Consider the following 14,373-nt stretch of genomic DNA (forward strand, 5'->3'; position numbering starts at 1 on the left):
CATGATAGAATTAATGGATGCAGATGTCTTCCCCCACACAACATCACATAAAGTACACTTGTTTCTTTAAAATATCAAGACAAAAATGTTAATCACATGTAGTTACAGAAAGCTAAACACACAGTACAATCCAGAAGTCTGTCTAATCACAGAGCCTCTGTATGATTAATTAATCTCTGGTCCTCTTTTGCTCATGAGACACACCTGCACGAGGGTATGTGTCATATACATCTATATGTTACAGGTGATTTAAGGATCAGAATAAAAAGGAGGCTGGTCTTCTTGGAAATAGGCTCTTTTGCATTAAGACCCATATCACTCTTTTCTGAGGATTATGTTCTTCATAATTGAGATTTTTAATTTTATATATTGAGGCATTTCTCCTGGCTATGGCCTAAGATTGTGGAAAGCAGAATCTGAGGATAAAAAACAGGAGTGTGCTTTCTCTCCCAGCCTCAACTCTCCAGGACTTCACTACGCCTTGTAGCAGTCCAACCGAGGGTACAAGGGAAACAGCTAAATCTAGACTTTCTTATGTACCAGAAGTTCAGCTTCTTATATCTAATTTCACCAACCACTTCCCATCTGCTAATTATTGGAAAAACAACTTCCTAATGGAGACTTGTTCTACTTAAAATACCAAAAAAAAAAAAAAAAAAAAGAAGTAACATGAAGACGTTGTTGATGCCAAAACCAGGCACTAGATCACTTTCTCAGCAGAGTGCCAGTTTCTCATTCCCTTTTCTGGTTTCAGTGAAGATGGATGACTCTATAGCAGTAACAGACAAGGAATTTCCTAGGGATTGCTAATGAGCCAACTAGTCAACCAAACCTTAACTAGGGCAGACATGTTCATCATTCTTATTACAATAAATTTCTTTTTGTTTGAAGTTAACAGATCTGATCTGGTATAGTTACTCTTGCGTTGGATAAATCCATAAATGAAGAAATTCATCCATTATTTCCAGAAATGAAAAAATAGGTTAAATCTGAGAACCAACCTAATTACTTAGGAAATTCATTTTAAAGAGATCTCTCAATACTAATAGTAATCTCTGCCTTACCTAAAATGAGTTGCCATAAAGACACATGCTGGTCTCCTGGTAGCCTTGATCAGTACTGGCATCTCTGGTTCTTGAGGTAGAACACTAGGTAGAGATGGAATATTGAAGGTGAAGGGTCATACCACCACAACTAGCTACAAAAACAGTTGTAAATTGTTTGGCCTTTCGATGTATTGGTTCATAACTGATGAAGGATGGAGATGCTGAGCTTCCAGTTACTTTTCATGCATTTTCTAGTCCTTGTGCCAGTCACGGATTTATACTGGGAGAGTGAAGCAACTGTAATTCATCCCACAGTTAGGACAGTTGTGAGTCAATGTTTTAGTCACCAGTTTTTCCTATACCGTACATTTGAAATAAATTCCATAATTAGTAACAACAGAAAAAGATTCTCTTCTTCCTTCTGTTTAGGGCATCTTTGATTTCCTTGTTCCTCAAGCTATAGATCAGTGGATTTAGCATGGGGATTAAAACAGTGTATAAAACTGATGCCAACTTGTTTTGGCTCAGGGAATCACCAGAGTTAGGATACATATAAACAAAGATACCTGAGCCAAAGAAGAGAGCCACAGCTGTCAGGTGAGAAGCACAGGTGTTGAAGGCCTTGGACCTGCCTTCAGCTGAGGTGATCTTCAGAATGGTGGCAACAATATAACCGTAGGATATCATGATAACCAAGACAGATGTGAGCCCAAAGATCACTGTGAGCACAGAGGTCATGATTTGAAAGAAAAAGGTGTCAGAGCAGGATAGGATCAGCAACTGGGGAAGATCACAAAAGAAATGGTTGATGACATTTGGCCCACAGAAATGAAGCTGAAGTAAGGCACACAGTTGGATAAATGAGCCACAGAATCCAATTACACAAGATCCCCCCACCATCTGCACACAGAGGGTGTGCAACATGATGGCGGTGTAGAGCAGAGGATTACAAATGGCAGCATATCGGTCATAAGCCATGGCAGCCAGGAGACAGCACTCAGTCAGACCCAGGCTAGAGAAGAAGAAGTACTGTATAGTGCACCCCACAAAGGAGATGTATTTCTGCTTCTTGAAGAAATCTGAGAGCATCTTGGGCGCTATAGTGGAAACATAGCAGATGTCCAGCAAGGACAGGTTACTGAGGAAAAAGTACATAGGTGTGTGCAGATGTGAGTCCACCCTGATGAGAGTGATGAGGCCTAGGTTCCAGGACACAGTCATGAGGTAGATCGCTAGGAATATTGAAAAAAGAACACTGGCGAGCTTTGGAAATTCAGAGAATCCCAAGAGAATGAACTTTGTAACTATTGTACTGTTCCTTCCCCCAGCCATTACATTAGTATTCCTAGGATAAGTAGACAAAGAAGAGAATAAGTCTTTAACTCAGTTGTTATCCCAATTTCTATTAACACCTTCTACTCACACTAAACACAAAGCCAAGAGAAATATGGAGCCATTTTAGAAAAAATAACCCTGGTTAACTTTGCCCCTAAATAGCTACAATGGTCCTGTGTATCAATTTTCCCACATGTAAAAGAGGACAATTACACTTTTCACTGTTAACCAACCAGGCTCTTACAAGGACAAAGGAAAGTGTAATAACATTCTTAAAAGATGCTTTAGAAATTTTAGGATATTATTGAAGGGGCTATAACTCCTAGGTATAGTTTAGTGACTAAAAGCATGGCCTTAGATGTCACATAGATGTCTTTGGAATGTGGCTCTGCTGTCTGTGGGTTTTATGACTCTGAATAGGTTGTCCGTTATCTTTCTACCTGAGTTACTTAATCTGTAAGACAGAGATAATAGAACCTATCTCATAAGGTTCAGTTGAAATTAAATTAGTTCAGTTATGTACAGTGCCTATCATGCATATAGTAAGTATTGAATGAAGTTGTGTCATTAGCTATTATCTTTGTAATGTAGTTTTGAAGCAATCCTTTGGTTTGTGAAAAACTTTTAAAGTTTAAAAGGTTAGCAATACATATAACATTCTCTGCCTACAGTGGAATTAAGTTAGAAATCAGTAACAAACTGGTAATTAAAGAAACATCATAATTTGAAACTAATCACATATTTTTAAACTATTTAAAAGTAAAATAATAAATTATAATAGAAATTAGAAAGCATCTGTAACTTAAATATAATGAAAAATACTATTTACCAAATCTTGTGGATGTTTTAATTGAAATATAATTGGCATATAATATTGTGTGAGTTTAAGGTGTACAGTGTGTTGATTTGATACATTTATATATTACAATATGATTATCGTCATAGCTTTAACTGACACTTCTATCATGTCACATAATATCATTTCCTTTTTGCAGTAAGTTAAATCTTGTGTATTTAAAGATGGACTTAGATAGAAAAGACTGAAAACAAATGACCTGACCACAATTCTTAGGTAGGAAGGAACAAAATTTTAAAAATATTAAATAAAGAATTTTAAAGTACTACAAGAAAATCAAGAGTTGATTTGTGACATATCTGGTGATACCAAGCAAAAAAAAAAAATTTTTTTATTTTTAAGGAATGGAAAGGGGGATATAACTCTAGCTCCTGGAGTTGTCACAAAGGACACTCTAAAAACTTCCATGTCAATAAATTTTTAAAACTTAAAATGTACAAATTTTTAGGAAAGTGTAACTTGCCAAAAGTGACTCAAAAAGGAATAGGAAATATGAATATTTAATAAACACTAAAAAATAGTGTTTTAAAAAATAGTGTCAACAGTAAGGGTCTTCCCATGAAGAAAACTCCAGGCCCAAATGGTTTAATCAGCAAGTTTTACCAAAAACAAAGGAAAATAGTAATTCCAATTATACACAAAATCTAATATATAGATACTTAGATCAGTTTCCAAGTCATTTTGTAGGACTATCATAACTTTATACCAAAAGCTGACAATAATGGAATAAAAATGGAATATTATAGCCATATTAACTATGTACATAGATTAGAAATATCTTGAACAAAATTTTGACAAACTGAATCCAACGATACATAAAAATAATACAGCATGAACAAGTTGTGTTATTTCAGAAAAGTTATTTCAGACAGTTATTTCAGAAAAGCACGTTGCCTTAATATTAGAAAATCATTTAGAGTAATTTACCACAGTAAGAGATTAAAGAAGAAAGCAATATAATAATCTAAATGGATATAACTAAAAAAATTCATTCATGATTTAAAAAAATCAGCAAATAAGGAAAATAATTTAAACTTGTCAAGGATATCTTACAACCAAACTCAGTAAATTAAATTTTTAATGGTAAAATAATGAAAGAATTATCATAAGGGTCAAAGCAAGGAAATAAAGCTCACCGTCACATATTTTATTAATCTTTGCCTTAAAGATTCTAGCTAGTGTAACAAGGGCACAAAAACAATCAATTTCAAAAGTCAACTTTGGGCCCCTGGGTGGCTCAGCTGGTTAAGTATCTGACTCTTGATTTTGGCTCAGGTCATGATCTCACAATTCATGAGATCAAGCCCTGCATCAGGCTCTGTGCTGACAGCATACAGCCTGCTTGGGATTCTCTCCCTCCCTGTCTCTCTGCTCCTCCCTTGCTCTCTCTCTCTCTCTCAAAAATAAATGAAAATAAAAGGTCAACCTTAGAGAAGTATAATTTACAAACAATAAAATATATCAATTTTATAATGTCGACAAATTTGCTCACCCATTTGCCACCACCACAATCAAGACATAGGACATTTTCTTCCTTCCAAAATATTATTTTCTGCCTTTTTAAAATATAATTCCTCTCTCCTAACCCCCTGTCTTAGGCAACCACCAATCTGCTTTCTGTCACTCTATATTAGGGGACCCTCACTAGATTTTCAAAATGAAATCAAATTGTATGTACTCTTTTATGTTGGGTTTCATTTGTTCAACAATATCTTTCTGAAATTCACCCATGTAATTGTGCTCCTCATCAATAGTTTGTTTCTTTTAATGGCTGAGTAATATTTAATTATACATATATACCACAATGTATTCATTCACCTGTTGATGGATATTTGAATTGTTTCTAATTTGTAGCTATTATAAAGAAATCTTTTATGAATTTTTGTGAGCAAATCATGGTGTAGACATATGCTTTCATTTGGTGGGGGGGGGTAAGTACTTTGCAGTTGAGTTGGTGGATTATATGGTAACTGTGCATTTAACTTCAAAAGAAATTGTCAAATTGCTTTCCCAGTGCATAATTTTTAAAAGTTTTATTGAGATATAATTCACATACCATATAGTTCACTTGATTGTACCATTTTACATTGCTAGCAACAGCTATGAGAATTTCAGCTTTTGAGGATAAGAAAGAAATTATATTTTTCTTACCTCCATGGAATCTGGTTACTTTTGTAGAAAATCCAAAAGAAACTAAATAGCAATATGAGAATTAAGCATTATTCCCACATGATCTGAATGTCTATGTAGAAAATAAAAAAGACTGTACAGGTAACTCATTGTAAGTAATGAGAGTTTAGCAAAATCAACATACAAAAATAATGTTGAAAATCAATTTAATGAAAAAATCACTATCACAGAGATTAAGTTCAAGTTGGAGGCGGCCAAAAAAAAAAAAAAAAGGAGACAATATACTGCTGAAAACAAAGTCAAAGACAGAAGGAATAGGCTTTTTAAAAGGGAAGTAAAAGATTGAAAGAGTTGAAAGGATTAATGAGACTGTAACACCGGTAGAAGACAGAGTGCTCTTGTCCCTGAAGAAAGCAAACCAAAATAAAGGAAAGGAATGGTACTGAAAAAAAAATTCGGTAATATATTCTGTAATGAAGAGTTAATGCCACAAATCTAATGAATGCAACTTGTCAAAACAAAGGTCACACACTGATTTAAAAAAAAATCAGAGGCACCTGGCTGACTCAGCGGGTGGAGCATGTGACTCTTGATCTTGGGGTTGTGAGTTTGAGCCCCACATTAAGTAGAGCTCACTTTAAAAAATAATAAAATAAAAGCTTCAAAGTTAAAAAAAATATCTTCTGAGCAATCAGAAAAATAACAAGTTACCTCAGGGGAAAATACCAACCCATCTTTACATTTCTTCATATAATATTCAACAGCAGAAGAGAGAAAGTCATGGTTTTAAATGTTTAAACATTTAAATATTTAATATTTAATAATAAATAAATAAATATTTAATATTTAATTGTTTAATATTTAATATTTAATATTTAATAATAAATAAATAAATATTTAATATTTAAATGTTTAAATATTTAAGTGTTTAATGTTTTAAATGTTAAAACATTAAAAGTCATGTTTTTAAATGTTTAAAACAATTAAAGTTTGGGGGCAGAGAAAGTGGGATGCCCCAAATCTGGTGCCAAACCAACCTGTCATTCAAGAGTGCAAGCAAACTTACATCCATTTTTAAAAATGAGAGGGGCACCTGGGTGGCTCAGTCAGTTAAGCAGCCAACTCTTAATCTCAGCTCAGGTCATGATCTCACGGTTTCATGAGTTTGAAACCTGCATCAGGCTCTGTGCTGACAGTTATGGTTCAGTTATGATGGTTTTAGCAAGACTATCCCATAGGTAATACTGGACACTTGTTTTCAATATCCACATTTAGAAAGCACATATCTTCATCCTGTGTCATGTCATAAGTGCAGGGCTTTGTCTGGCTCCCCACTCTGAGCACCTATGAGAAGCCATTAGAAATGATTACACGGCCCACAGATTCATCCTCGTTGTTACATGCCACCTTAGTGGATTTTTAAAAGCCTTTCCCTCCCTCTATTTCCCTCTCCAGCAAGTAAATTTCACAGAACTTTGTTAAATAATCTGATGATTATTTAAATTAACTTCTAGTTTTAAACTTGTGCATCTTTCATGTAAATGATTGTTCTCTCTTCTTACTCTAACATTGTCCACTGCAATGTGATGAGATAGCTCTTGTTAAAGAATGTGTACATACCTGTTCAAATATTTCAGAAGAAAACAGAAAAAGAAAAAATCAGGGTTTTTTTTCTCACCTAAATCAAAGATACAGTTAATATTTTGTGTGGAATAGGGAGTGAACATGAGGCAAGAGACTGTCGGTTTACACCGACAGTGTGTGAAATGGGTGTGAGGTCTTCCAGACTGCTAGTAATGTCAATAACAGGCTATAACAACAACAAAAAGCCCAGAAACAGGTGAGGTTAAGAGGATCCTAACAGTTGGATAAGATGTATCTGATATAGATAGCCCTTTGCACCACTCAGATTTGTTCATGCCCTCCCATTGTACCTCTAATACTACAATATAGAGGCTCCAATTTTGTGAGAACAAAATGCCATCAGTTCCTCCCAAGAGGAGAGGTACAGTCAATAGGGCTAATGAAGCAAGTTTCTTCCTTGATGAGTAGCTAGTTCTGAGGTCCCAGCAGATTAATCTTATCTCTCCACTACTAATTTCAGACTTCCCTCACTCTCAGCCATTATTTCAGATGGTCTAGGCTTCTTGTTCAGAGAATTAACCCACAACTACATCCCTGAAGAATCTGAGTGCTTAGTTTCTTTGCTCTTAATAGTTCTTGGTTGCTGCAATTGCCCATTAACTGTTCTCCTGGGCATCAAAAGATGCCCCGGTGAATTCTCTGGGCTCCAGACACACTCCTTCTAGCTGACTGTGTAGCAGCAACCCTAACTCCTCATGATAATCAGGTCAATTATCCCCACCATACAGTAAGTCCTTTCTTTGCCTGATGGTCTATTAGTATCAGGTGAAAGTCTCAAATTCATTGGAGTCCTTCTGTGTCCCCTGACAGAGTGATTCTACCTGGGATCTAGAGCCTCTAACTTGGTAGAACTTAAGTTTATGGGGAAACAAAAGCACAAATTGTAAAAGTGGGTCACTTGGAATCACAGCGAAGGGATGAAAATCTTATTCCATTCTTTGGTTCCTGGAGCCATATACTTAAGGTACTTGGGAAAAGCACTATATATCACTTGTTTACTTAGTTCACATACAGCTTCCTAGAAGATAGTGCCTTACCTATCAGGAATTTTCTAGCTGACACCTTAATTCAGCTATTAAACCATATATTTCTGCATAAAGACATACAATAAAATATCAATAAATCTCATGATCATACTCCCATTAGTTCACCTTCTTTGCCATAAACTGTATCATTTTAACTGAGGTAATGTCATATGGGATAGACTGGGTGTTCTGCAAGCCTTAGATGGTGGTACTGGCAGAGATAGTGCATGCATGGAAGGCAGGCCTTTAGCTATAGAATGTGTCAATTTAAGTAGGCATAAATCACTCTTCCTTCCAAGGTGGTAGAGTTCACTATTATATACCTACCACCAAGTGGTTGGCTGGTGTTCTTGAGTACTATTGATGGTTCTGGCTTCACTTATTTTCTAGCACAATGGACATTCAGTTGTGTCAGTAATTTGGCCTTGATGAGAAAGAACTTGAGCAGTGCCTTCAACCATTCCACCATGGTCACTCGCTGTTCATGATGGCCATGAACTGTAATATACAAAGAGAGAGGCTGGGTGACATCTGGTCTTTGTCAATCTGTCCATCTAAGTATGAGAAGTCCCACTGGAATGGATGCTTTCTGGTGAGTATTAATGTGACAAAAAGATCTGTGTTTCATGCCCATAGGTTCATCCATATACTTCTTCCCTGGACGTTCTTGTCCCTGGTCTTCCAATATTGCTCTTTCCAGGCTCCTGACCAACCAGTCAAGCTATCTGACACTGCTTAAGAGCCCATGTGTATCTTTAACCCAGGAGCTTTTTCCCTCAATGTAAATTGGACAACCAGGTGTGCTTCTTGGGACTCTGACCACTAGGAGGATTTCCTTCACCACTGTCCTTTAGGGACACTTTCTTGGGCAGTAACAGTCTGCTTTCCACTCTATTACTACACATTCTTGCCAACACTTGACTTTGTCCTACTTGTTAGTTTTTAGTTAAATGGTAGGTGTGAAATTATATTGCTCTATAATTGAGATTTAAATGCTTTAACATGTTTCAAGACCATTTGTACTTCCTTATGAAATTTCTATTGACTTACTTAGCCCATATTAACTCAGACATTTGTCTTTTTTATTTATAGGAGTCTGTTATATACTCTAGATGCTAATCAGTTGTATTTGTCTTAGTATCTTCTCTGGTCAGGAATGGATCTTTGAGGGATTCCTAGAAGTCTCTTAATAATGTCTGTATGGTTCTTGGTTTAGAAACATGTGAACTAAACAAGTTAATCTGTAAACTTAATCTGTTAATCTCAATACCAGATATGCAATGGTGAAATGTGGATCAAGAAATGGCAATACACACACTTCTTTTGAAAGTTAAGGAGGAAGAGACATATAACACTCACCAGACTATAGCAATCCCTATTCTACTAAGCCGATCTTATGCACTCCCTCAGAGTGGGAGTGCATTATTCCATGACTAGGGACCATTACATCCATTCTTCCTGGTCCATTATTTTCCATGACACTTAATTTCACTTTCTGTAAAGTCCTTACTTTGATATTTCTCCTCTTTGGCCACATTTGAACAGTAAATTGAAGAATGTCTCTTCCTTGGGAGTGTCTGATCAGCTATCTCAGATTGCTTCCTGGACACTGAAAATTGATGGCCCAAAAATTCTTTTAAGTCTCAAAGAGCCAACTTTATGCTAGTCCAGACTAATATTTGAATTATTTTCTTACTTAGGTCAGCTCCCCAGATCAATAGCCATATTCACAATTCTTTTCTAGATATGTCTGTCTTTATCTCTCTCTATATTTCATATATATCATAAATATAAAATATCTTAGTCGTATCAGGCTTCTCTGTGAGAATCACACTCTAAGTCCCTAAATTTCTTTTACGTGGACCATTTTGTCAAATTAAAAAGCTTTACTGAGCATAACCTTCAACCACTTAGACTTTAAGACAATGGGGGGTGATAACCACATCCTTGATATGGTCCTTAATGCAAGGCTGGGCTTTATTGCCCCCTCTTTTTTTCTGGGTCCTTCTAATTTTTATCTTTACTGGTTAGAGATAGAAATCAGTTTTCTCCTCTAGTTGTGTAAGTCTCCAAAACTTATTTTTTTCTTTTCTCCAAGTTTTAATTTAAATTCCAGTTAGTTAACATACTAGTAATATTAGTTTCAGATGTGCAGAATTTAGCGATTTATCCTTTACATACAACACCCAGTGCTCATCACAAGTGACCTCCATAACATCCATCACCTTTTCAACCCATTCCCCATCCACCTCCCTCCATCAACCCTCAGTTTGTTCTCTATAGCTAAGAGTCTGTTTCTTGGTTTGCGTCTCTTTTCCCCCCCTTTCCGTATGTTCATCTGTTGTGCTTCCAAAATTCCATATCTTAGTGAAATCATATGGCATTTGTCTTTCTCTGACTGACTTATTTCACTTAGCATGATACACTCTAGCTCCATCCATGTCATTGCAAATGGCAAGATTTCATTCTTTTTGATGGCTGGGTAATATCCCATTGCATATACAAACCATATCTTCTTTATCCATTAATTATTCCATAGACCTTTGGGCTCCTTCCATAATTTGGCTATTGTTGTAATGCACCAGGATGCATGTATCCATTCAAACTAGTATTTTTGTATCCTTTGGGTAAATACCTAATAGTGTAATTGCTGGGTTGTAGGGTAGTTCTATTTTTAATTTTTTGAGGAAATTCCATACTGTTCTCCAGAGTGGCTGCACCAGTTTGCATTGCCAACAGTGCAACGGGGTTCCTCTTTCTCCATGTCCTTACCAACACCTGTTGTTTCCTGTGTTATTAATTTTAGGCATTCTGACTGATGTGAGGTGATATCCCAGTGTAGTTTTGATTTGTATTTCCCTGATGATGAGTAAGGTTGAGCATCTTTTCATGTGTCTGTTAGTTATTTGGATGTCTTCTTTGGAAAAATATCTGTTCGTGTCTTCTGTCCATTTTTTAACTGGATTATTTGTGTTTTTTGGGTGTTGAGTTTGATAAGTTCTTTATAAATTTTGGATACTAACATCTGATAATGGGATACTAACCCTTTATCATATGTGTCATTTGAAAATATCTTCTCCTATTCCAAAGGTTGCCTTTTAGTTTTGTTGATTTAGTTTTGTTGATTCCTTCACTGTGCAGAAGCTTTTTATTCTGATAAAGTCACAATAGTTTATTTTTGCCTTTGTTTCCCTTTCCTCAGGAGACATATCTGGTAAGAAGTTGCTACAACTGATGTCCAAGAGGTTGCTGCCTGTATTCTCCTTGAGGATTTTGATGGTTTCCTGTCTCACATTTAGGTCTTTCATCTGTTTTGAATTTATTTTTGTGCATGGTGTAAGAAAGTGGTCCAGTTTCATTATTCTGCATGTTGTTGTCCAGCTTTCCAACACCATTTGTTGAGGAGACTCTTTTTCCATTGGATATTCTTTCCTGCTTTGTCAAAGAGGAGTTATCCATATAGTTGTGTCTCCCCTTGTAAGTTAGGGACTTCTTTTGTATTGCTGCTTTTAAGAATTTTTTCTTTATGGTTTTATTTTGCAAGTGTAATTACAATATGTCTTACTGTTGGCCTGCTTTTGTTGATTTTGATATAAGTTCTCTATGCATCCTGGATTTGGAAGTCTGTTTCCTTCCCAAGATTAGGGAAGATTTCAGCTATTATTTCCTCAAATAAACCTTCTGCCTCCTTTTCTCTCTCTTCTCCTTCTAGGACTCCTATGATACAAATGTTATTACATTTCATGGAGTCCCTAGGTCTATGCCTGTGATCCATAATTCTTTCTTTTACTCAGCTTCATTATTTCCAATTACTCTATCTTCTATAACATTTAAGTGTTTCTCTGTCTTCCATTCTTGTGGTCATTACATCTGGTCTGTTTCAAATGTTACTACATTTTCATTTGATTTTTTTCACTCTTTTATCTCTGCTGTAAGGATTTCTCTGATGTATTCCACGCTTTTCTCAAGCCCAGTGAGTATCCTTATGATTATTGCTTTAAATTCTCCATCAGGCATATTAATTATTTATACCTGTTTCAATTAGATCTCTGACCACAACCTTTTCTTGGTCTTTCTTTTGGGATGAATTCCTCTATCTTGGCATTTTTTCTAAGTCTTAGAAAAGCCTGTTATGCTTCCTGTTCCTAATAGTAATGGCTTTATGAAGAAGTCGTATAGTGTTCAGGGGCTGGCACTTCAAGAAATGTCTCTAGTATGTGCTGCGTGCACTCTGCTGCTGAGTTTTGGCTGCCCTATCCTTCAGGCCAGTTGTCTGAAGAGACTCTCCTTGCCTGCAGTGGGCAGTGTTTAGACCTTGGCCACAGTGTGGTGAGTTTTAACCAGGTGTGCTCTAGTCTGCTTGTTAAATGAGACCTGATGCTACTTCCACTAGAACTGAAGCCTTGCAGAACTCTCTGGTTGGTAGACATGGTGCAGGTGGGGATTTGTGCTGGTTTTCTGAGGAAAGGTTCCACTGCACTTGGACTTAGGCACACTTGCCCAAGAAAAGCAGCACCAAAAGAGCACAGGGGGGTGGGAGTTGGTGTAAGCAGGTTAGGCAGCCAGTGTTGGCACTGTGCTGTTTATGCAAGCTGGTTTATGATGATGGGGGAAGGAAATGGTGCCAGCCAGCTCCTTTGTCCCTGAAGAGGGATCTCTATGCTTGCTGCTCTCAGGGAGGCACTGCCAGAAAAGCGAATAATTTCCCCTCGTGCATCCCGGGCAGTTTTTAGATGGCTGTTTTCATGCTGTATTCATGTTGCTTGCCTGCCTGGAGCAGTGCAGTGCACTTTGGGCTCTATCTCAGACAAGCCTCCTGACTTTTAAAACTCCAAATTTTAGGGACCTGGTGTGGCAGGTCTTCTGGGACTGATGCAGATTTGACCCAGAAGGGCAGTCGTGCCAGACCAGAGCACAGAGGCATGGGATTTGGAGCAAAGTATTCTAAAGAACCAGCGTCTGGGTTAGCCACCACCAGCAGGTGTCTCTGTGGCTATGCTTCCCTATGGTGCTCCCTAGCTCTTTTGTCCCTAGAGTGGCATCTCTGTGAATGCCACCTCTCACAGATGCACTCCAGGAAGAGCAAACTGTCTCTCCCCATGCACCACAGGTCATCCTCAGATTACACAGTCTACCCCAGGCTGCTTGAATGCCTTCTCTACAGGAGTAAGGCAGTACCTTCAGGGCTCTAACCCAGCCATGAACTCCACCTCTAAAACTCCAGTGTTTGAGTTTTTGCAAAAACTCATGAAAATCAGCCCCTCATTTTCCCAGCCAATGGCTTTGGGGAAGCATTCTCTTTGTGCATCCCCCTATGTGCTCCTCTCTCTCTCTCTCTCTCTCTCACCCTTCTCTGTGACCTGGGCTCCCTCCTCTCTGCAGCACCCATGATCTGTTTCTCCCCCAAACCATGTCTCTGCACTTCCTACCTCCCTCTATGTATCCTCTTCTGCAGTTTGTTCTGTCAGTCCTCAGGTTGATTTCTTGGGTATTCAGAATAATTTGATAGTTATCTAGCTGTGTTTGAGAGATGAGACAAGCCTAGGGTCCTCCTACTTATGCTGCCATCTTAGCTCCTCTCAAGTCTCCAAATTTCTTGACTCTCTATATTCTCTTTCATTTCTTCCTTGCAAACTGGCCAGTTGTCTCGTGAGCTTCTCTCATTCTGGTAGAACCTTGTTAAATTCATCTAATAGCAACCAATTCATGCTACAAGCATTCCATTTTCCCACATAATCTCCCTTCAAAGTTATCACAAGTGCCGTCGTACCAAATGTTTTATTGTGCCAAACATAAATTACTATCCTCCCAGTTGTCAATAATATATTGCTTAACACCTATTTCCTGGCTCTAAAGAAACTTACAAATGTTAACACTGATTTTTTTAATAGCGTACTACCACCTGTACAGATTTCTGTAACAGTTATGATGGACTGAGTATGTTACAGTAGCAAATAATCCAAAACAGACTTATTTTTTGCTAACAATACATGTTTCTCTTATGTCAGCTGGGGGCTCTTCTCTTGCACCACCATCTTATTCCTTACAAGTCAGCCACTGATTAGACCACTGGGAATAAAAAAGGTAAAAGATCACACATATATAATCTCTACCTAGAAGTGGGATATGTCACATCTGTTCACATTTTCATTTGCCATAACAAGTCACATGCCCAAACCTGACTTCAAAGGGATGAAATACAATCCTCTCTCAGGGAATAGAGGGAAAGCAGATATTTGTGAAAAGTTACACAATATATTACAAGGCTTGTAAGTACTATTATAGCTGTTCTTCATACACTATTCTGCGTATTTTGTGTCCTAAGCCCTAAAAGGCA

The 14,373-nt window shown here is 37.3% G+C and overlaps 1 protein-coding gene across 1 annotated transcript; it reads right to left on the bottom strand.

Annotated features, from left to right (window-relative positions):
- Positions 1 to 1,433: 1,433 nt before the first annotated feature.
- Positions 1,434 to 2,378, bottom strand: LOC115526068 (olfactory receptor 1440-like). The gene has a single exon (XM_030333535.1). The coding sequence runs from the start codon at positions 2,376 to 2,378 to the stop codon at positions 1,434 to 1,436; it is 945 nt and encodes a 314-aa protein (XP_030189395.1).
- Between the last annotated feature and the right edge of the window lie 11,995 nt (positions 2,379 to 14,373).

The sequence above is a fragment of the Lynx canadensis genome, chromosome D1, assembly GCF_007474595.2.
Source record: "Lynx canadensis isolate LIC74 chromosome D1, mLynCan4.pri.v2, whole genome shotgun sequence".
Classification (NCBI taxonomy): domain Eukaryota; kingdom Metazoa; phylum Chordata; class Mammalia; order Carnivora; family Felidae; genus Lynx; species Lynx canadensis.